The sequence below is a fragment of the Podarcis bocagei genome, assembly GCF_964188305.1.
Source record: "Podarcis bocagei genome assembly, chromosome: 9".
In the NCBI taxonomy this organism is placed as follows: Eukaryota; Metazoa; Chordata; class Lepidosauria; order Squamata; family Lacertidae; genus Podarcis; species Podarcis bocagei.
Window position 1 is genome coordinate 56,382,508 of NC_138134.1, and position 22,621 is coordinate 56,405,128.

Consider the following 22,621-nt stretch of genomic DNA (forward strand, 5'->3'; position numbering starts at 1 on the left):
AAGCATATTCACTCCTCACCAGTTTCAAAAACAGAGTCCCCCCTCTGTTTTTGGTGTATCTGCAAATCTCAGGGGTTCTCTGAGCCTTCTGATAACTCCCCTTATGTGCAGTGATGGTATTGTTTCGGCTACATAAACTTACAGTACTCACTCGAAATATCTATTTGAGGGACCAATAAGAGACCAGGTAACAATAGATGCTCTAAATATCTGTTTAAAAAGCAAAATCGGCTTCCAGACAGTATTGGTTTTAAAATAAAAAGGTTTATTTAGACAAAGATTCATACTGAGAAACACATCTCAGGCTGTATTTAGAAAGATAGGCACCTTTTAAAAATAGTCAGCAATGATCTCAAATGCTAGTTTCTAACAGCAATTATATATTCTATACTAAAATTCTAAACAAGGCATTCATTTTGTTTTGTTTTTCATGGGGGAAGGGGAAGAAATAAAGCAGGCAAGGTAAACATCAGCAAGATATAGGCAATCCATGTAATATATATTATCATTCATGAGGCTCTTAACAACTACTAAAATATAGAAATACAGATCTTTGGATCCTGACAAAATTATAAAGTGCTTCATTAAAAAGGCTGCCTTATTACAAGAGGGCTTACATGCCATACAAAGAATCAGTTGCATTGCCAGCCATGTCGCCCCCGCCGCACTCAGGCTGTTTAACAGTAGTCAGCTGAAAATTAGCAGTGCAATTTTAGTTTTTCCATTGAAGTTTCCAGTTAACTAAGAATGGCCCAAGGAGTCCGAGTCACTTTTCCTAAAGGTTTCTCTGCACTGCAGGCTTTCTGTAGCTCATACCTGCACAGTGTTGATTCATAAGCTCCTACCCCGTTTGTCTCAAGTCACTACTTCCTTTACAAGGTAATGAATTGGAAATGAACTCCATGATTATATCAAAGCAGCTTATCCTCTGCCAAAAAGGCCAGCCCAAGGCTTTGGCAGTATGGCTTTACCTCCCAGGATATGCATGTATTATTATCATACATGCATGTGTCTGGGGGAACTGTTAAGTGCCAGCCATCTTCCTAGATGGCCCTTATTTAAAATTACCGTATTTCAGATGCACACACGATAGCACAGTGAAGGGATGCAATTGCCTAAATTCATGCTAACCACGCACACAAAATGTTCCTGTTGTGTGTGGATCCATGCATTACCGTTTGTGCCTTCATATCCCCATTAGCAGGAATAAACAGAGGTACCAAGAGACAAACCTCGTGTACCTACAGATGTATATATAATTTGAGCTGTGAGCCTCCTGTGGAAGTGATCTTCTCCCTCCTTGGATGAAGAGGAAAGAGATTCTGCATGGTTGAAGGCAGCAATGCTTCTGAATACCAGTTGCTGGAAACCACAGGAGAGGTGAGATTTCTTCTGCTGAAATCCTGCTTGCTGGTTTCCCACAGACACCTAGTTGACCCCTGTGAGAACAGGGTGCTGGACTAGAGGGGCCAGCAGGCTCTTCTTTATGTTCTTAGAAACCAGCTGTGCACAGCACTGATTGTCTGGAATGGTGACGTCACTAACCCACCTCCGCTAGAGTTTTCAACACTTCAGAAATGCTTCTATGTTTTTAGTGTTAAAGGGGATGAAATGCACATTTAATGGAACAAATGCACACTCGATGCTTTGAAAGTTAAAAGAAAGAAAAGCAGTCAATCAGTCTGAAACATGAGGGAAGGGCAACCCTGAAGACTTGAATCAGGGGTGTGTAAGGCTGCTCTTTTCACAGTGAAGGCGGATAGAAGTCAGACTCACCCCACAGGAGCAAAAACCACAGCAAATCCTGTTTTTATTACACATCTCTCTGTACCTTCAATGTGTCCATTTTAAAGGATGTCACAACTCCTGTATAAGAGAGAGATACCCACTGTTGTATGTAAAACTGAATTTTTATGTTTTTCCTCCTTCATTTCTAAGCTAATGTAAAAAGCCACTCAATGCCTGACATTAACAGTCTCTGCACCAGTTGTCACTTGTCATCCGGCAACTTCGAAGACTAGAAGCTTGTATTCCTTTTCCGCATTCAAAAAGTTTCAACACATTTAATGGAAGAGCCCACAGGCTAAGGGGAAAGTGCTTTATGAGCCTGTGAGTACCCTGTGGGCTGCAGGTTTCCCATCCCTGCTCAGGGTTGGCGATTTTGTTACTGAAGTGCATTTCATATATAGCCCTGAATTTTCGTAAGAGTAATACAAACTTCATGCAGTGTTCTTGTCTGAGGTTCCTTCATCTCTTTAAGGCAATGATGTTGAATGGAAGTGGAGCTAAAGTCAGGCCAAATCTTCCTGCCATCGATGGCTTCTCCATGTCTTCGGGAAATTGAAATGTGAAATTTTGCAGGAGGCTCACAAACATTAAGAACAGCTCCATCTTGGCAAGTTGTTCTCCCATGCACACACGTTTTCCTGAAAAGGAAAGCAAAGTGGGTGAGAGAGATGAAAGGGGGGGGGGACTTCACAGTTTAAATAAATATTAATAATCTCTGTGGGAATCCATTTTTAAAAAAAGGAAAGAAAGAAATGCTACGAGGTCCAGGACATACGCTATGATAACCAGGCTTTTATAAATCCATTAAGGCAGTTCCAAATTTATTAAGCACAAAGACCCCTGAAAAGAAATGGTATAAATCTTTATTCACTATCAGACTAAACTGGTTTTGCTGGATCCTGTCCCATATAAGACAGCTAAATATAACTTAACAGACCAGAGATGGGCAGAAGGTAGCTTAGAATCTCCCTGTTGAACTCTGGGTGATTTGACTGGGAAGGGTTTCCAACAATAGCAATAACTGCAACAAAAAATAACTTCCCAACTAAATTAGGCTGCTGAAATGAAGAAAGCAGCAGGAGGAGCAGACTGTTGTGTGGAATGACTATGAGCTCCATTCAGTTCTGGTACTGAAAGCAAATTCCAAGCAGTAGAATGTGCTCAGAGGTAAATCCTGTTCTTTAACTTTTGAACCACTTTAAACCTTGGAGTTTTAGTAAAACAAAGCCTGAAGACTGTCCTGCCCTGTAATGGACTATAATAGACTGTGAACGGCTCTGAGATCTTATGATGAAGGGCAGTATATAAACCCTAATAAAATAAAGTAAAAATAAATAGGAGAGAGACCAGCAAGCATTTTCCGGACCTTCATAAATGCTGAACATTTACTATCAAGAGATGGTGTCCCCACAATCTGCACCCCCATCCCTCCCTACACACACCAAACAGAGTTGAATTACCAATTCCAAAAGGAATAAATGTTTCTTTTTTGATGAGCTGGCCATTTTCATCCAGAAACCTTGCTGGGTGGAAATCATCCGGATTCTCCCATATGTTGGGATCTCGGTGCACGGACCACAAGTTTGGAATGATTATACTGCCCTTTGGAATAGTGTAGCCCTGGAGCACTTAAAACAACAACAACATATACACAACCAGAGAGGTACTCAAATTAATAAATGGCATTACCCTTATGGAGAGATTTTACACACAGACATATTAATCAAAGGAACATAAAATGCTTGTGTTTGGGTTGGGTTGGGTTGTGGGAAAGTGTTGCTTCGTGACTGAGAGAATGCATGCTTGTGTATTTCTACGTGCCATTAAAATGGTATTGTGGACTTCTCTAGGAGCGGGAAGGGGCAAATAAAACCTTCACCAAGGGTACAGAAAACGAAAAGCTTACCAAAAACACAGACCCTTTGTTATCAGAGCACTTTGTAAACACAGGGGTTGCTTGCTTTAAGTTTGCCAGCTGCTAACAGATACCAACTGACCTAAAGGAGGAGCACACTCCGTGAAGCAACACTGCAAAGTCCAAGCTGCAGTTTACAGCAGCTGAAAATCAGCCCTGGGTGACTTGACTAGTTGCAAAAGCAGCTCATTAATGAAGTATCTACTACATGTGCAATGCCTGGAGGTGCACAACAGTTCAAGCACTTAAGAAGAGTTTGGATTTGATATCCCGCTTTATCACTACCCGAAGGAGTCTCAAAGCAGCTAACAATCTCCTTTCCCTTCCTCCCCCACAACAAACACTCTGTGAGGTGAGTGGGGCTGAGAGGCTTCAAAGAAGTGTGACTGGCCCAAGGTCACCCAGCAGCTGCATGTGGAGGAGCAGAGACGCGGACCCCGTTCACCAGATTCCGAGTCTACCGCTCTTAACCACTACACCACATTGGCTCTCTTACGCCTGACCACAGTCCATTCTCACTTCAGCTCTGGTATTGCTCTATAAAGCAGATAAATATGTGATAATGGGCAATTTGCCTCTGAAACTCCAGACTCTCCTGTCCCTGGCAACCCTGGAAAGCTGCTGCCAATCTAGGATAGACCAAAAGACCTGATAGGACAGACCTAGTATAACAAAGCTTGTTCAAATTTCAGCCTTCCTTGTTTCTCTCCAATGTGAAAATCAGCTTTTGGCTAAATGAACTCGTACCAAAACATGAGAGCAGCAGCCCATCAAAAACACTTACCTGTAGTTTCTGAGGCCATTCGAGGAATTGAAAGAGGTACAACCACCGTCATCCTTTGAACTTCCATGATGGTTGCTTCTGTGAAGGGCATACGTGCCTTGTCCGCAAGAGTTGGAGGCCTACTGCGCCCAATGACCAACTCAATTTCTTCCTGGACCTTTTCTGTGCAAAACAAGAGACAGTAAGATAAGCACTGGGACTAAATGGCTAAATTACAGTTGCCATGTGTCCTCTTTTTCCAGGACACATCCTCTTTTTCAGGGGTAAAATTTCTGTCCAGGTGGATTTTGTTAAATTTGCCAAAATGTCTCTGGCTATACTTTCTGGATGAGACATAGACATAGCTGGTGGATGAAGGCTTTCCTCTTCTCTTCTCCTGCCCCTCTCAGCAATATATCACAGCTTCTATAGCCTACATATAGTAGGGGTATTTAAAATGAGAGTCGCCTCCTTTTTGCTCTTCAAATTAGGTAACCCTAGCTAAATGGGCTTTATGCAATTTATTTACTTTACATTAGGTTTCTATGATGGCATCATGCACTTCTGGGATTAGCGAGCAAGGCTGCAAAAAGAAGAAGAGAGAGATTACACTCAGACCTCTCTCTTTTAACAAATTAAATACTAATTGCATGTCAAACACTGCCCTCCAGTGTCTACAATCAGAAGTATTACTGCTGTGATCCTAAACATACTTGACTTAAGGGCACTTCCAGATTTTTGCTATTTTCAGGTGGGATTTAATCATATAATACTAGCAAATTCAGGTTGTGCAGTAAAAGTTTGCTGGGCTCTTGCACACATACAATCAGGCACTGGAAAATATGGGATGGAAATTGCTTGACATGAGGTCAGCTATTCTGCACGTAGAGCAAAACAAATGTTCAATAAGTAGCCAATGTCACCTAACATCCCCCCAAACTTTGCCCACACTAAACAGGATGGATGCTCAATAAACAGATTGTCTGGAAGCGACTTTAGCCACGGTAAATAAATGGAACTCTATGTGAATTAGATAAGATTAGAAAAGGTCTTTACAGTGAAGGCCATGTTAACACCTTTCAGAGAGCTTTGTGTACCACAGACTGCCATCACACCATCATCTTTTGACATTCATGCCACTACGCATCTAACAAACACTCAAAACGCAGCTGTCTGTTTTCTGGAAGAAACTAAGAGAATCAACTTTTGGGAAACAGAAAGCATTAAATGTACACCAAGCAGTAAAATTGACTGATTTTAGCTGCTCATCACAGCTATGTGATTTAGAAATCAAAATGGCTATGGGGTGGAAAGAGAATGAATAAAAGCTGGAATATATTAAAAACATTAGGTGACCATTAAAACCAACTTTACACTTTTAATATAACCCAACTATTATTTAATATAATATTTAATATAACCTGACTCCAAGGATACTCTAGGTCTTTGCCCCATGAGACATACAACCCAGTAATAAGAAAATCTGGCTCTGTATGTATAATAACTTATTAAAATGAACCCCATCTGCAGCCATCTACTTGAAACTGTCCAGGTTTTTTTTACAGAATTGGGGAGTGGGTTAGAGAGTGTTGTGGCAGAGGAGAAGAAATGTATTCAAACACAGAAACACTGATTCTGCCTGCAGCTACAACTCCCATCATCCCTGATCATTGGCCATGCTGGCTGAGGCTGATGGGAGTTAGAGTCCAACAATACCTCAAAGGCCAAACAAGTTCCCAGCCCTGCTATAAGCTGTTAGAGTCTCAAGGAATCCAATTTGCTATTCCTCCTTGGTTTCCAGTTTTTCTTTTTCCACCAACACTCAAAATGCCATGCTCCTGGGAAAACAACATGTCTGGAAACCAGGCCTTATGAGGAATGGTTGAGGGAGTTGGGAATGTTTAGCCTGGGAAAGAAGAAACTGAGAGGAGATAAGATGGCCATCTTCAAATAGCTGTCACATGGAGGATGGAGCAAACTTGTTTTCTCCTGCTCTGGAGGGTATAACCCAAACCAATGGATTCAAGTTACAAGAAAGGAAATTCCAACTAAATGTTAGGAAGAACTTTCTGGTGGGAAGAGCTGAACAGTCTCCCTCGGAAGGACTCCCCTTCCTTGGAGGATTTTAAGCCAAGTTTGGATGGCCATCTGTCATGAATGCTTTGGCTGAAATTCCTGCATTGCATGGGTTGAACTAAAGGACCACTGGGGTGGCTTCCAACTCTGCAGTTCAATGATTCTATGTCCAGTACTCACTGAACTTTAGGCGTGAGTGGGTGGGGGAGTTGTCATTTTGAAGTTTGCTTTTTGTCTCTTTGCATACCTCAGGATTCACAAAAGCATGCCCATAGCTATCTGCTTTTTCCTCAGTGACCCTGTTTCGGGTTCCTATAAGAACATAATAAGAGCCCTCTTGGATCCAACCAGAGCCTCATTTAGCTCGGGACCCTATTCACCCAATGGCCTGTTAGAATTCTTGATCTATGATTGCAGTCATGGGATTTTTGTCTATCACATGGCGGTATATGTTTTGACTCCACAGAGTGGGAAGTGACGGAGACAGGATGTTTGTGTTACTGTGTTCCATGAAGTGGGACTATTGTCCTTTGTTCTTTTTCTCTTTGCTGTCTGATGCTGGAGAGAGAGGAAGCTATGTTGCAGAGCTCCGCGTGTGTTTATATGTAGATAAAGTAGATTAGTCAAAATGCTGAGTTGTTGAGGTCTGTCACGCGCATGATGCACAAACTCTGCGGATCTCTAAATGTGCCAGTGTTGGTTGGCATCGGTCGCTGTGATGTTCGGACTGAAGAAAGCTTACGAAGCTCTGGAACAATCGACCAGGAGGGAGAGAACATGCCAGTCGGGCATGTGTCTCTGCCAGAGTCCTACTCGAGTGTAGGCTGAACTCCTGACATGGCCAAGCAGATGCCTATGGCAACAAGCCCCAAAGGAAGACCTGAGAACAACTGCTCCCTCCATCAGCTACTACAATTCAGAGGTATATACTGCCTCATAGATAAGATAGATAAAAATGGAAAGCTGTCTTTACACTGTAGCATGAGAGAATAGCAGGCAGGCAGGCAAGCGAGCAGCACAGGTGGCCACTGGCCAAGGCAAGCTGTTTGAAGGAGGGGGGGAGGTGCCCTATATTAAACACAGTCGCAGCGAGACATAACAGAATGGGACAGATGCTTCAGAGAGGAGTTTGCCGGACCACTCTCTGAAACGCCTCCCACCCTCCTTTAAAAGGGAGCGAGGATTGGGGCAAGCTGTGAGGGGACATGGGCGAAGTCTAAAGCAAGGGGGGGTTTGGTCACCCAGGTGTGAGGGAAGAGAGTTAGCAAAGGGGTTGGTGAGGAGGTGTGGTTGGCAAGCAGAGTGAGCAACAGGGGTGGCAGCCCTGTGTGTTGGTGTGTGTGTGCCTAGAGAGGGAGGGGGACATCGTTTTGACTAGTACCCATGGATAGCCCATCAGCACCAAAGTACTGTGTTCCCTGTTAGAGGCAGCGGGTGATGGTTTTCCATGCAAGATTTGATCAGAAGGGTGCAGCTGTAGCCATATTATACACCCAGTTCTTCCGAACAATGCTGTGGAAAAACCCCCCAAAATGGATAGCTTGAATTAAAAAGAGCAAACCCAATTAAGAATCAGCCACTGGAGAAAGGATGACATTTACTTTGTTCCTGTGGGTGAAGCGACATATAAAGCAGACTCCAGAGAAGGGTATTGGATGTGGTGTCTGTGCCTGCGATGAAAAGGTCCGCAATAATAAAAAACAGGTAGTCTTCAGTGAAGCTGCTCTCGCTGTCTATCTTCCTTTCCTCATCTGCATGAAGGAGGTACATGTCGATGAAGTCTCGGGGATTCTGGCTATCGAGACTTTCCCGGTGCTGTGCGATAATAGACTTCAGGAAGGCAGTGATATCCAGCTCAATCTGCCTAAGTACTCGGAAAGGATAGATTGGGAGGTAGTAGAGCCAAGGGCAGATGTTGACCAGAATCATGTGACTGTTCAGGCTTATCTCCAGACCACGAGACATGAGCTTCAGCATGGTCTTGAAGCCGGCGTCGTCATAGTCAAATCGCCTGCTAAACGCCATCGAGCAGATGACGTTCGCCACGGCGTTGCCAATTATGGGGAAGGGGTTGAACTTCTTGTCCCCGTGCTTCAGGATCTCGGCTTTCACATACTTGAATTCTTCGATTATTTTAGGCTCCAAGCTGTGCTTTCCTAATCCAAAGTGACGGAGGGTTGAATGGGAGAACTTCCTCTGTTTCTTCCACACCGGACCGTAAGGGGCAAAAACCACACCTGGAGGAAAAGAAAGGGGGAAAACATTGGAATCGAGAACAGAGTTTTCGGTTTTGTTTGTAAGATACCTTGAAGCTTCGAACTATAGGAAATCCTGGGTTCTCCCCTGTTTTCATTTCATGGGACGTGGGTGGCGCTGTGGTCTAAACTACTCAGCCTCTTGGGCTTGCCGATTGGAAAGTCGGTGGTTTGAATCCACAGGACAGGGTGAGCTCCTGTTGCTCTGTCCCAGCTTCTCCCAACCTAGCAGTTCAAAAGCATGCCAGTGCAAGTAGATAAATAGTGAAAGTAAACGGCATTTCCATGCGCTCTGGCACTTGTCATGGTGTCCTGTTGTGCCACAACCATTTTAGTCATGCTGACCACATGACTCGGAAAGCTGTCTGTAGACCAGTGTTTCCCAACCGGTGTTCCGCGGCACACTAGTGTGCCGTGAGACATCGGCTGGTGTGCCGTGGGAGGGAGGCGGGCGAGTCGGGCGGTGAGAGGCGGCGGCGGCGAGGATCCGCGTCGAGCCGGGGGCGGCTCCGCGGTGGTGGTGCCGAGCGGCGGGGCAGCGCGTGCAAAAGGGAGGAGCGCGAGACAGCGGAGGAGGAGGAGGCCGGCATGTCCGGGCAGCAGCAGCAACAACAGCAGCAGCAACTCCCGCCGCCGCCCCCTCCTCCGCCCGCTATCGCCGCCACCACCACAACAGCCGCCGCCGCCTCAGCTGCCGCCGTCCCTCAGTCCCTCGCTCTGCTGCCTCCTCCCCCCCCCATCCCCAAAGCTTGGAGGTTCCCCGGCAAGGGGGAGGGGAAAAAATTAAAAACTTTCACTTTCGTGCGTCCCTCCCGGCGTGACGCTGCGCGCTGACATCACGGGGCTGTAATGGTGGTGTGCCGCGAGATTTTTTTCATTAAACAGGTGTGCCGTTGCCCAAAAAAGGTTGGGAAACACTGCTGTAGACAAACACCAGCTCCCTCAGCCTGAAAGCAAGATGAGCGCTGCAAGTCCATAGTCGCCTTTGACTGGACTTAACCATCCAGGGGTCCTTTATCTTTACCTATTTCATATTTCATAATATTTACACACCGCTTGATTGTAAAAAACAACAACCCCAAAACCTCAGAGTGGTTTATGAAAAAGTTCATTGAATCATAGCATCGTGGAATTGCAGAGTTGGATGAAACCACAAGGGTCATCTAGTCCAACCCTCTGCAATGCAGGAATCTTTTCCTCAATGTGCAGCAGGAGGATGGACAAGATGATGCTCTGGGTACCTTCCAACTCGATGATTATGTGATTCTAATACTTTGTGTAAAGATAACCACATGTTGTTGCTGTTGTTGATGATGATAATTGGATCTAGTTACCAGCAAAATTTAAACAACTCCGGTTAAAGAATGGTTTCCCCCTAGGCAATAGCAAGATAACAGTAAGACAAGAAACAAACAAGGATAGCCAGTTTAGTCATTGCTCACTAGGATTATATTCAATTAAGCAGGAAAAAAATACAAAATGGAAAATAGAAAATTACAGGAAGAGGTAACAGAACAACCAGAGTTATTGGAATTATAAAAACTGCTCATCTCAAAGACCCCCTTCTCTTCTCCATTAGAATACATTGGCTGAAAATAGTATTTAAGCCCTAGATTTTCAATGGCTGTTAGTTCTCAAAGCTCCAACATGGACCCCTTTTCACTCTATGCTCTCAAGGACCAGCCTGACGCTATGCTTCACTACAGGACTGGTACCCCCTTCCATTTCTTGCCTTGCTAGTAGCATGGGTTCTGCAGCAAAATTGCCACGCTCACTTTCAGTAGGTTTTGAGGTTCTTTCACTCTTTCGATCCAGATGTGATTGAACTGTAGGATTTGCTGCCTGCTAAAATTGCAATTTTTCTGTCTCAAGCATTTATATATTCCATCCCTTTCATTTCATGTAATAAACCATAAAATAAATCTTTATTTATTTTATGCAAGAACTTATTGTGAGCATAAAGTGAAGGGTAAACAGATATTCATGACAAACACACACCTTAACTCTAGCAAAAGACCCTAAAGCTCTTGGTAGTGTGTGCATGAATACACATGAAAGTTGGACACTCTGGCTCCAATGTTCAAGTCCAAACTTGCATAATAGTATTATTTACACACAGTCTTGATAACAAGTTATCAGGGTACCATATCTTCACATCTATTGTATACCCAAGGGCATTTATACTTGTGATGAAACTGTAGTTGCACTGTTGCCAAGATATCAACTTGCTCAATTGGCTTTGAGACCAAGCAAGGGTATGAATTTGGTTGCTCCAGCTGAAAATGCCACAAGGGATCCCATTACACCACACCGACCCTTTTATCAGTAAGCTGCTGAAGAGGTATCACTTATGATTAGGTATGGGTGAATCTGCCAATTTCAGCTTCTCCCAGTTTCACGTTTTTCCAGTGTTCAATTCAGTTCTCCACATTTCCACATCAGTTTGCAATTCTTTATTTTTAAAAAGCCCCCATGAAAATACACCAGCATTTTAGCACAAATTTCTACTGTTATACCTATGTTTATATGCAACTTTGCTTAATATACACAAAATATAATTTACTTCTGTATGTTATCTTCACTAATACAGTGGTACCCCGCAAGACGAATGCCTCGCAAGACGGAAAACCCACAAGACGAAAGGGTTTTCTGTTTTGGAGGCGCTTCGCAAGACGAATTTCCCTATGGGCTTGCTTCGCAAGACGAAAGCCCATAGGGAAATCTCCAGGGACCTCTTTTAAATGCTGGTGGTGGGGAGCAAAGCCTTTCCCCCCCTCCGGCCTTCAGAAGAGGTCCAGGAAGGCCGGCGGGGGCTGAAAGGCTTTGCTCCCCACCGCCAGCATTTTAAAAGCAGTCCAGGATAGCAGGGAAGCGCTTCCGGCTATTGCGGACGGCTTTTGAGGGCAGGCGGGGGGGGAGCAAAGACTTTCGCCCCCCGCCCGCCTTCAGAAGAGGTCCTGGACCTCTTCTGAAGGCGGGCGGGGGGCGAAAGTCTTTGCTCCCCCCGCCTGCCTTCCCGGGAGAGCGGAGAAAGGCAGCGCGTTTCTCCGCTGTCCCGGACGGCTTTTGAAGGCAGGCGGGGGGGGGGGCAAAGACTTTCGCCCCCGCCCGCCTTCAGAAGAGGTCCAGGACCTCTTCTGAAGGCGGGCGGGGGGCAAAAGTCTTTGCCCCCCCCCTGCCTGCCTTCCCGGGAGAGCGGAGAAAGGCAGCGCGTTTCTCCGCTGTCCCGGACGGCTTTTGAAGGCAGGCGGGGGGGGGAAGACTTTCGCCCCCCCGCCCACCTTCAGAAGAGGTCCAGGACCTCTTCTGAAGGCGGGCGGGGGGCAAAAGTCTTTGTCCCCCCTGCCTGCCTTCCCAGGGGCTTTTACATCGCCCCGGACAGCGGAGAAGTCCTCCGCTGTCCCGGGCGATTTTAAAATGCCGCCCGCCAGCATTTTAAGATCGCCCCGGACAGCGGAGAAGTCCTCCGCTGTCCCGGGGTTTTTTAAAATGCTGGGGGTGGGAAGAAAAGCCCTTGTCCCCCCCCCAGCCTTCAGAAGAGGTCGGGGGACAGACTGTCCCCGGACCTGGTCTGAAGGCGGTTTCCATAGGAACGCATTAATTGATTTTCAATGCATTCCTATGGGAAACCGTGCATCACAAGACGAAAAACTCGCAAGAAGAAAAAACTTGCGGAACGAATTAATTTCGTCTTGCGAGGCACCACTGTATACGCATTTTAACAAACCCTAGTACAAAGCTGTATACAGCTTGAGACCTGGACTTTTGAAGGCATACCATCTGCCACATCAACCTGCGTTCCTCAGAGCCCTTCCCGATACCATCTCTCCAATCAGTAGGGAGCAGGGTGGCAATGGGAGAAGGGGGCCTTTTAATTAGATAAGGCCCTTAATTTAAGACACATGCTGGAATCACATTCTGCTTACTTCAAAGCAACGTTGTTGTTTAGTCGTTTAGTCGTGTCCGACTCTTCGTGACCCCATGGACCAGAGCACACCAAGCACTTCTGTCTTCCACTGCCTCCCGCAGTTTTTATTCAATTTTATAGAATCATAGAGTTGGAATGGGGGCACCCAAGGTCATCTAGTCCAACCCCCTACAATTTAGGGATCTCAGCTAAAAAGCATCCATGATCCAACCTCTGCTCAAAAACCTCTAAGTGTAAAACTTCCTTAGTATAAATGTCTCGGTGACAAGAGGAATGGGTCCCATGTTAAAAGGCAAACGCTTCTAGTCATGTTAGCTTTGCAGCATCGTTTTTTGAAGTAGCTACTGAGAGCTACTCTAAATTCCTTTGCTCCTTGTACAAATCTCTGAAACCTGCTATGGTGCTTAACAGGCTAGATGTTGGGCTACCTGAGAAGGCAGAGCTGATGTTTTTTGGACTTGCACAACCAAGAATTGACTATGTTTCAGAAGACAGTTATTCTTTGCCCAGGAGAACCAAATTTGGACATGTACGATTATACAAAAGAGTTGCACAATATTAATCTGGAACTTTAGGGGGAGTTTATGTTTGTTTATTGTTTTGCAAAATTAGCAGAGAAACTATGAAAATGGGCAACAGAAGGCAAGCAAGGGATAAAGGAACAGAAGGCAGACGAGGAGCAAGATGTCTCTTCATCTGAGCCATTTGAAGAACTGCCTCAATATTTTCAAACTCTACTTTCATCCTGCTAGAAACTTTGGCGGGGAACTTCCAAAGACTGTCGAAATTGCAACTCCTGACTACACGGCGGGGGTGTATGTGTGTGTTTGCTGACTGTACAATAATCCCTGTTAGTGTATTTGGAAACTACATTTATCCGCAGCGCTTCTTACAAGTCCAAGTGAATTGTTTGGGCAGAACTGGGAGATTGCCTAGTTATCTGGTGCTCCTCTCCAACTATTTTAGACTGACAGGGAAGCTGCAAAAACAAACACAGCATCAGATAGCAAAGTTTCTTTGTTAGAAAGAAGAATCCTGAATAGGGATAGAACTCACAAACGTATCTCTCTCACCACTGTCATATTATACCGCAGTATTCAACAACAGGTGCCTGTGGTTTCCCTTTGCAGTAGGTTATATGGGAAACCTGAAAGGCAACGGGAAATCTGCATATGCAATCAGCTACAACAGTCTGCAGCTTTCAACACACAGGTGTCGCTGGCAAAGAAATGCTGGAAACAGCTACATGTATTAATGCAGAAAAGATGCAGCCTGCAGCATCACCAGAGGCCTCAATGAAGTAACTTATCTTACTCTATCTGAGAACCAACTATCTGAGAAGTTAAGTACTCAGCTAGCTCCTGTTAAACTTTATTGCTGCAGCAATAAAACCGCTAGCACATTTACAAAGCTTAGCAGGATCCGGTAAGGTTTCAAACTGGATGAGGAACTGCATGCTGAGATTCCAGTATTGCAAGGGGTTGGACCCTTGAGGTCCCTTTCTAACTCTGCCATTCTTGGATTCTAAGATTCACTACCAACAGAATAGGGTACAGTGCTTGGTTGTGTGTTTTTTGTGGGGGATGCCCATGACAGTTTGCAAATGGGCTCACAGGCCCAAGAAAGGTTTGCAACCCCAGTGCTACAGGGATTGATGCCAGCGAAATTGGCAATTCCCACTTATATGAGCATCGCCAACAGATGGCCAGAGTAAAATCAGATCTATAGGGTTCTGTATTTTGCTGAATATTTTATGTACATCCACAGACGCTTCCTCGGTCCCTTCCACTTTAGAACTCTACAGCCCCCTGAATAACTGCAAAGTAATTATCACAATTCCATAGGCGCCGACTCCATGGGGCTTGAGGGGGCTCGAGCCCCCTCAAAAATTTGTTTGGGGGGGCTCAGCCCCCCCAATAATCTCGGGCGGGCGCCCTTCCAGCAGAGCGCCGCCGCCGTCCCCCGCCTCCTCCCCACCTGCTCCTTCGCCAGCCAGCCAGCCGCGCGCCCTAATCGGAGAGCCCCGGCCGTCCCCCGCGAGATTAGGGAATCCCCGGGGGCGGGGGCTCCTGCCTCGCTGCTTCGCAGCACCACCGCCACTGCCAAGGCACTGCCGGAAATCCCGCGAGAACAGGGGAATCCCGACTGGTCACACCTCCCAGCCAGCCAATCGGCTGGCTGGGGGGCGTGGCTTGCCCTATTTAGGGCCGGAGCCACTTTATTTGCATATTCATGAGCTTATTTATTATTCATGAGCTTTCCCGGGCCCCCCCAATATTTTTTCTAAGTCCGCGTCCCTGCACAATTCCAACATTCTTATATACCAGCAACTAGTGCAGATCTCTGAGTGCAGGTGCTATGTGCTCACAAGGTCTCACTCCTGTCAGCAATCGGGCTGCCGCATCCTGCACTAACTGCAGCTTCTGGATCAAGTGTGACAGAAACCCAACATAGAGCACATTGTGGTAATCCAGTCCTGAAAGTCTGCTGGTTTTCCTCGCAACAGAGTCTTAGGCAAACCACATAACACAGTCCAACAATAATGTCAGCCTACCTTACAGGGCTGTTGGAAGGATTACTGCAGGACAGTGGAAATATTAGGAAATACGTCCCACCATGTTCAGGGAGCTTAGCTGCATTGCTTCAAGTAGCCTTTGCCAACCTGGTGCATTCCAGATGTTATAGGTCACAGCTCCCAGCAGTGAGAGATGGGAGTTGAAGCCCAAGAACATCTGGCTTATGGCAATATATGCAAAGCACTCTGTTAATCCTAAGAAATATTCTCATCAAGCCCCTCAATCAAAGTCGTATTTCACTCCCTCCTGGCACTCCAAGGGAGCCCTGCAGCTGGACCTGCCACTCAATAATCCTAATAGGGCTTCCTTCTTGAGTGCTTATTATTATTCAAGTTATATACCCCAGCCACAGGTGCCACACTCACCCGGCCGCTGGCATCCTGCTTCACGGGCCAACGTATGCAGCTGCCAGGAGTCACAGAATCAGAGAATTGGGGAGTTAGAAGGGTCCCCACTCCCTGCAATGCAGGCCTCTTTTGCCTGACGCGGGCCCCAAACCCACGACCCTGGGGAAGGGCGGCCGAACTGCCCCTTTGCGGATCTGACCCCTTCCCCACGCCGCCCTCTTTGCCTTACCTTTCCTCTTGGAGATGAGGGCCACTAGGGGCACGCTGGGCCGGTCGCTGAAGACCTCGGCCTGGTTGACCAGGGCGTCCCGCACGGCCTCGAAGTCGCTGAGTATGATGAGCGGCCGGCTGCCCACGAAGAGGCTGAAGATGCTGCCGTAGATCTTGGCCAGGGCGGTGAGCAGCAGATGCGGGGGGTTCTGCTGCTGTGGTTGCTGCTCCCTCCCGGCGCCGCCTTCGCCTTTGGGGAGCTGCTTCTGCCGGACCATGTTCAGAAGCCGCTTGCGCACCAGCGGGTTGCGCACCAAGGCGAAGGCGAAGTTGCCCACCAAAGGCCACGGTTTGGGACCCGGCGGGAGCCCCTGCAGCAGCCGGCGGCGGCGGCTCAGCAGCCACCACAGCGCCAGCAGCAGCCCGGCGGCCGCCAGCAGCGCCGAGCTAACGGGATCCTCCATCAGGGCGGGCTCGCCAGACAGAAGCCGTGCGCAACGCGGAACCTCCCTTGCGCGCGCTCTGCGGCCCCCTGGAGTCCCCCTCCGCGGATCCCGCTACATCCTCTTCGCGGCGGCGCCTCCTCCTCCGCCTCTGGTTGGCCGCCCGCGGGGCAGAGGAGGCGCAATCAGAACGCCCAGCTCCGGACAGAGCTCCCCCGAGGCGCTGCGTCACCGGGGAAAGGGCTTCCCTGGCTTTGACCGTCCAGCCTTATCTCTCCGCTGCGCTCCACCCCAAGCCATCTATCTCTTTCTCTCTCTGTCCAAGACCCCGGCGCAAAGATTGCCGCAAAAAGCTGGGCGACGATGGCGACTTGCAGCGGCCTGCTGCAGAGTTCAGGGAGGGAGGGAGGGAGGGAGGGAAGGGAGGAGAAAGCGAAGGGGTCAAAGGCGAAGAGAAAGCGGAAAAGGAGGGGGACATCTTCCAGACCCATGTTTATTGCAGGACAGGTGCATTCTGCAAGCATTGTTTTGTTCTTGTTATTTTATGTATTTATATCTCTCAGGGTGGGATTGGAGTTTTATTAGTTGATTCAGGACGCGTCCCTTGATTCTGCCATATTGCACCCATCTGCAGTAGTTTCTAGTTCATAAGTTTATTGTTCAGCTGACTAAACTTGTGGCGATAGGGCTAATAAACTAATACAGAACATGCATTCATAATATAAGCCGACATCCATGATGTAAGAAAGAGAAGGTGCCAAAGACATCAACAAGCTTAAATCTAGCTTGATTTCAGAGTAAAGCTCTCAGTCACCACAACAATTTACAGGGATTTTATCTAAATGCGTTATCCTGATATTTTTGCAGCCAATGCATAGAGGGCCACTCTGTATGTTACAGAGCTATTATTGTTACTCAAAAGAAACCAAGCCATTTCTTCCAGGGGGTACCTGAAATCAGCTGTTTCAAACCCAAAGCAAGTGAACTGAAGTTTATCAAACGCCCTTTCAACAACTTTCTTCGCCCTGCAGCTGCCCTGCTTTTGAACTTAACTCCACCTCATGGCCCCTCCCTCCTCTTGTCATTTAACATATACAAACCAGCACACCCTCCATAATGTACAATAACACATTGTTGATAATAAGGATGCTCTACACTTAATTTTGTGATAGTTTATACTATGTGATGTGAACTGTAAAGGCCCTTGACAATAAACAACACAAGTCACCAAAACTGTTGACAACGTACTCATCATCAGCCTTAGAAACCAAGGAGGCAACCAGGATAGAATTAACCATTTTGCGCCCCGCGTCAGACAGTGATACAATTTTGAGATGCACAGTGAACCTGACCAGGTCCTTAGTCTGTCTTGCTGTGCCTAATCTATCCATCCCATTTCTACTGTTACAGGGCCACTCCAATCCCTGCTGAGCGGTAGCAAGAAATTTCAAGGGTCTTGGCACTTAACCAGGGTTTGTGTTCCTCTGAACATAGCGGGGAGATTGTGGTGTTTTCAGTACCCAGGACTTCAGGCAAGTACTTGCCTTCATCTTTCCATGTGCCACTGGTCATATTATGCAAAATAAAGTATTGCATTATGTAGCAGGTTACAGAAAGCAAGGATTCTTGCGCAGAATTAACTTTAATAATAAAAAGCACACTACAGTAGGAACCAGTAGTTCTCAACCATTTTTTCAATAGGCACTTTATTCTTATAGCATTGTTTTGCAGTGAAGTTTTTCAGAATATTACAAAACATACCACACCGCTAATACTGGTAAGTGTACATAAAGTCTGCAATTTACAGAACAAATAACTTCAAAGGCTGTGAAAATCTATGGAAAACAGATTCATGAATGAAAGAAAAATGTTTGCATAAGGCCAGTCACCTAAATCAGAATCCTGCCATAATGTTTATCTCTCATTGTATCACTTATCAATCACAGCACAGGCATACAATGCTATTAGAATGAGATTTTAAAAGGCACCATTTCTTAATGTAGTAGCAAAGCACTAATATATGCCTTTAAGTAGTGTTATTTTTCTAGAAAAAGAGGTGCCTGAAATTATCATTGTTCTCTTATCATGGCAGTGGTGCCCACCTGAGAGGTGCTGGAACTGAGTTTTGGTTAGTTCTGGCTGAAAAAAGCCCTGCCTTTAAGTAGTACTACAGGTTTGTTCCAGCACCTGCCAGCTCTTGGCAGCTCTCTCCTTCTCTACCACACAGAAGTGTTTATACTGTGCTGCTTCTGAGATCTGCGCACACTCACATAGTTTATTAAGAGATTGTGCAGTTTGACTGCATTTAACACTGCACAGGTCAAGCCAGCCTGTACTAAGCTCTTTTAGACTGCAGGACTGCCAAGAATTGATCGGTAGATGTTGATCAGTTGCTGCTGCTAACTATTGTGAATGAAGGACTTGGTTGAAAGAGATATCTCTCTTTTTTTCTAGGATATATCCTCTACACCCATTTTGTATATTACAAGTAGAACGTCACAAAGCTACTGTCTGGATAGGACCAAGACCAAAAAGGCACATCTACCACACATATTTAAATTAGCTAAAATTGTATTGCTTTCCCCCCAAGGATCATGAATTTGTGATTTTGTGCAAATGCTGATAACTGTGTCTTAGCAGTGATAGCTTCGTAATAGGTCTACAGTGGACAGGATTTGTTGAGTGGAAATACTCAAATATGTTTAAAACATATGTATAGCGTAGAAACAGACTATGTTCAGGGAAGTGTCTAGGGTTACTGCAGAGATAGCCAACAGATCAGGCATGCAGCCCTTGATTCCTTTTTTTTTTTTTTTTTTTTTGCGGTCCTCTGCAGCATTTGATGTACTTCCCAGCCCTTGTGCTACCTTTCTGAAGCTGGGTGAGGTGCTAGACTTTGGGACCCTGCCAGAGCCTCACCCCTCCTTCCAAAAGCTCAGCACCTAACTTAGCCAGCTTTAAGAAAGCAGTGAGGGCTGGAGGGGGCATCAAAATTTGGCCTCAGTGTAACAAGGTAGTGTGTGCCCTGCATGTTTCATGTCAAAGTACTCTTGCAGCCCACTTGGTATGAAAAGTTGGGCTGCCCCGTCTACAGATGTTGTGGACTACAACACCATGATAATCTGCCATGTTGGCTGGGGTTGTAGCCCCAAACATCTGGAGGACACCGCATTAACTACCCTTGCGCTATTGTTTCACTGCAGCAGGAGAAGGTCTTTAATCTTCAGTGTAATGGTGTTTTATATTAGGTAATGATTTGCTGACAATGTTCCTCTATTAAGAAGGGCAGCACATCCATTGATTTTCACAGTGGATGTTTGCGCTTGTAAAGGTTCAACATTAGTGAATGAAACATTACTGAGCAGTTTATGATCGTACTGTATTGAAGTGTTATTACAAGTTTGCAGTTCCAAACACACAGATATATCCCTGCTTACAACCTTTCCCTGCACAACTAGTATTTTGCTAGGGCATCTTTTCTAAATGTCGTTTGCTGATAATCAGAATGAGCAGACCTAAGTGTTTTTCATAGCAGGATACTTTTTAAAATGGAAACAGGTTTGCTTTTGGGCTATGGGGTGGGCAAGATAGAGCTCCTTTAGCTTCATGACTGCTGGAGGAAAACAATGCCACGATTTGAGTGATTAAAAGAAACAGCTGTTGTGAGTGTTGTTTGCAAACAAATGGAATCAGCTAAACACACACACTTATCTGGACTGAGTAAGTCTGTGTTTAACAGGGCTTATACATACATTTGTGTAAATTAGTTTGCACAGGACTATCATTCACACACAAGTAAATGTGCACTGCACTATCACTGGAGCTCCATGTTCTAAAAGAAAAACTAAAATGTCCTCATCCCCACACTTCATGTATTACAGTTGTAGCAAGGAATCAGAAGGGGAAAATCCATAACTACCAGAAAATAGCAATCCTAAATACAGCAGTAACCAACCCTGGTATTTTGGGCTGCTTTTTTTTTTTTAACTCAAGCTTCCCAAGCTATTCCGGTGATACCTGCAGGCAGTGCTTTTTTTATAAAAAAAATTTAGGGGTACTCTCATTTTCCTACTCATATTGAAATACTGACCCCTCAATGAGGCCAAACTTAGATTCACAAAATGTTTAGGGGTATGTGTTCCCCTTCGTCCCCCCAGAAAAAAAAGCACTGGAGGAAGTAATAAAGTACCTGCAGGAAGTAATAAAGTATATCAGGTGCGTGATGTGGATTTAATGCCGAGAGAATGTTAGAACAGGATGCTAGACTAGATGGATTAAGCAGCCTCCAGTCCCTGTTAGAGAAAAAGGTGGGCTATAAATGAATGAATGAATGAAACGAAACTGTGAGAATGCTCAGGCACAGTGTAAGACTGCAAAGTAATTATCCAGTTCCTAGGAGTAAGCTCTATTTAATTCAGTGGAGCTTACTTTTGAGTAGACATGTAAAGTCTTGCAGTGTGAGGCTCTATTTACAACAAAGGAATAAAACACTCTATGAGTTTTCTTTTAAAAAAATGCTGGCTGAGAAACTATTGTAATTAAAGTGTTTAAAGTGGATTGGTTACATTTTCCTTCAAAATGTATGTCAGCTTCACCATTCCTTCCTTCCTTCAGTTCAGGTATTTTATTTTCAGTATAAACAGGACTCTGTTTTTGTAGCTGATTGTATGCAGCAATGCCCTTTTTATGTATTCACATTGGTGTAAACATTTATGTTGTCTTCTAGATCCAAATGCACACAAACAAATATTATAAGCAAGCAATACCCTAGTGCAGTTTCCCAAACTTGGGTGTCCAGCTGTTTTTGGACTACAACTCCCATAATCCCTAGCTAGAGGGACCCAGTGGTCAGGAATGATGGGAATTGTAGTCCAAAAAAACAGCTAGAAGCCTAAGTTTGGGAAACCTTGCCCTAGTGCTCATCTTGCAAATTTGCCCTTATGTTCATTCATGGCAAAGGCTGTTTCCAAAAAGGACAGCAGGGGGAGGTCTGATCTCTCCATCACTTTAATGTCCGCATTAAAGTGTGGAGGAAAAGGAGAAAAGTAAGAAAGATAAAGGATATTCCCAAGCCTTTCCCAACCAACACTCATGCATCCACCCACCCACCCCAACGCTTGGGAGGAGTCTTGTGCATTCGCAATGCCAGTAAACGGTGTGTGTATCCAATGTAAACAAGATGCTGTAGCTCCTTTGCTGATTGCTGGGCTGCTGTAATAAAAGGGAAGGAAAGGCATCAGCAGGAACAACAGATGGAGAGGAAGAGGAAGAGGCTGAAGGGACCCTTTCCATCAGCCGCCTCTCTCCTGAGCAAAAGGAGAAGCGCCTGATGAGCAAGGAAGTGGGGAGCAACGGGTGCAACATATAAGCCTGGGGTGATTTTTGCAGAAGGGGGGGTGGGCCAGTGCCCTTGGTGGGGGCCAAATTTGCCAACCCCTAGGTACGCCTCTATGCGGTAGTATACAAATAGTGTAGTGCAACTTTTTTTTTTTTTTAGAATAATACTTGGAAAGGTATCCTAACTTTTCTCAAGCAACATTTACCAGAGTAAATTTTAGCTGCTCTTTTTGCTTCCTTTAGCATAAAGAAAGTGAATCCCAGTCAAAATTTATCTGGGGAAAAGCAGGATATGTTAGAGCAGGGGTAGACAACATTGTGACCTCCAGTTGCTGCTAGACAAGTGCAACTCTCACTATCCTGATTTTGCAGGGAGTTCAACATCTGCTTCTGTAGTATGATGACAATCCAAGCTTTGAAATATTTATTCTGCTCAGGGTGTTTATATCAAAATATATCAGCACTCAAAAAGTTCAGAGGATTTTTTTAAATTAAATACAACGAGCTGGATCCAGACTAACAGTGTAATTCTACACATGTCCACTCAGAAGTAAGTCCCATTGAGTTCAGTGGGCATTACTCTCAGGAAAGTATGAATATCAGATTGTAGCCAAAGTTAATTGAACTTGGGTGCCACTGGAATAAACAACTTGAGTATAACCACACTTACCTGGAAGTAAGCCCTACTGAATTCAATAGAATTTACCTCTGAGGAGACATGGCTAAGATTGTGCTGATAGTCATGATGATTAGAGTCCAACTGACTTCAATGCAACTAGATCCAAGCCATAGGATCTGTTTTGACAGATCATAGGTAAAGGGTTTGAAAACTTCATCCAGATGCCACTATCTTATACTTACAACTGCTGGGTTTAAACCCACAAAATACTGCATATCTAGTCATAATATATTCACTTCTGCCTCTTGAGCCAAACTAGAAAGACCTAAGAAGCATACACTACAACAGTGTTGTAGACAAAAAG

At 45.4% G+C, this 22,621-nt stretch overlaps 1 protein-coding gene across 2 annotated transcripts; it reads right to left on the reverse strand.

Annotated features, from left to right (window-relative positions):
* Positions 1 to 244: 244 nt before the first annotated feature.
* CYP2U1 (cytochrome P450 family 2 subfamily U member 1) lies at positions 245 to 16,687 on the reverse strand. 2 transcript variants are annotated; one of them, XM_081208125.1, is made up of 6 exons: positions 15,878 to 16,687; positions 8,144 to 8,779; positions 4,488 to 4,649; positions 3,249 to 3,416; positions 2,219 to 2,426; positions 245 to 1,866 (listed from the first exon to the last, which is right to left on the reverse strand). In XM_081208125.1, exons 1-5 carry the CDS (start codon positions 16,320 to 16,322, stop codon positions 2,248 to 2,250), a joined length of 1,590 nt encoding a protein of 529 aa, XP_081064251.1. In that variant the 5' UTR covers positions 16,323 to 16,687; the 3' UTR covers positions 245 to 1,866; positions 2,219 to 2,247. The 2 variants fall into 2 exon arrangements, with proteins under 2 accessions (XP_081064251.1, XP_081064250.1); XM_081208124.1 differs by having other exon boundaries at positions 245 to 2,426.
* Positions 16,688 to 22,621: the final 5,934 nt, after the last annotated feature.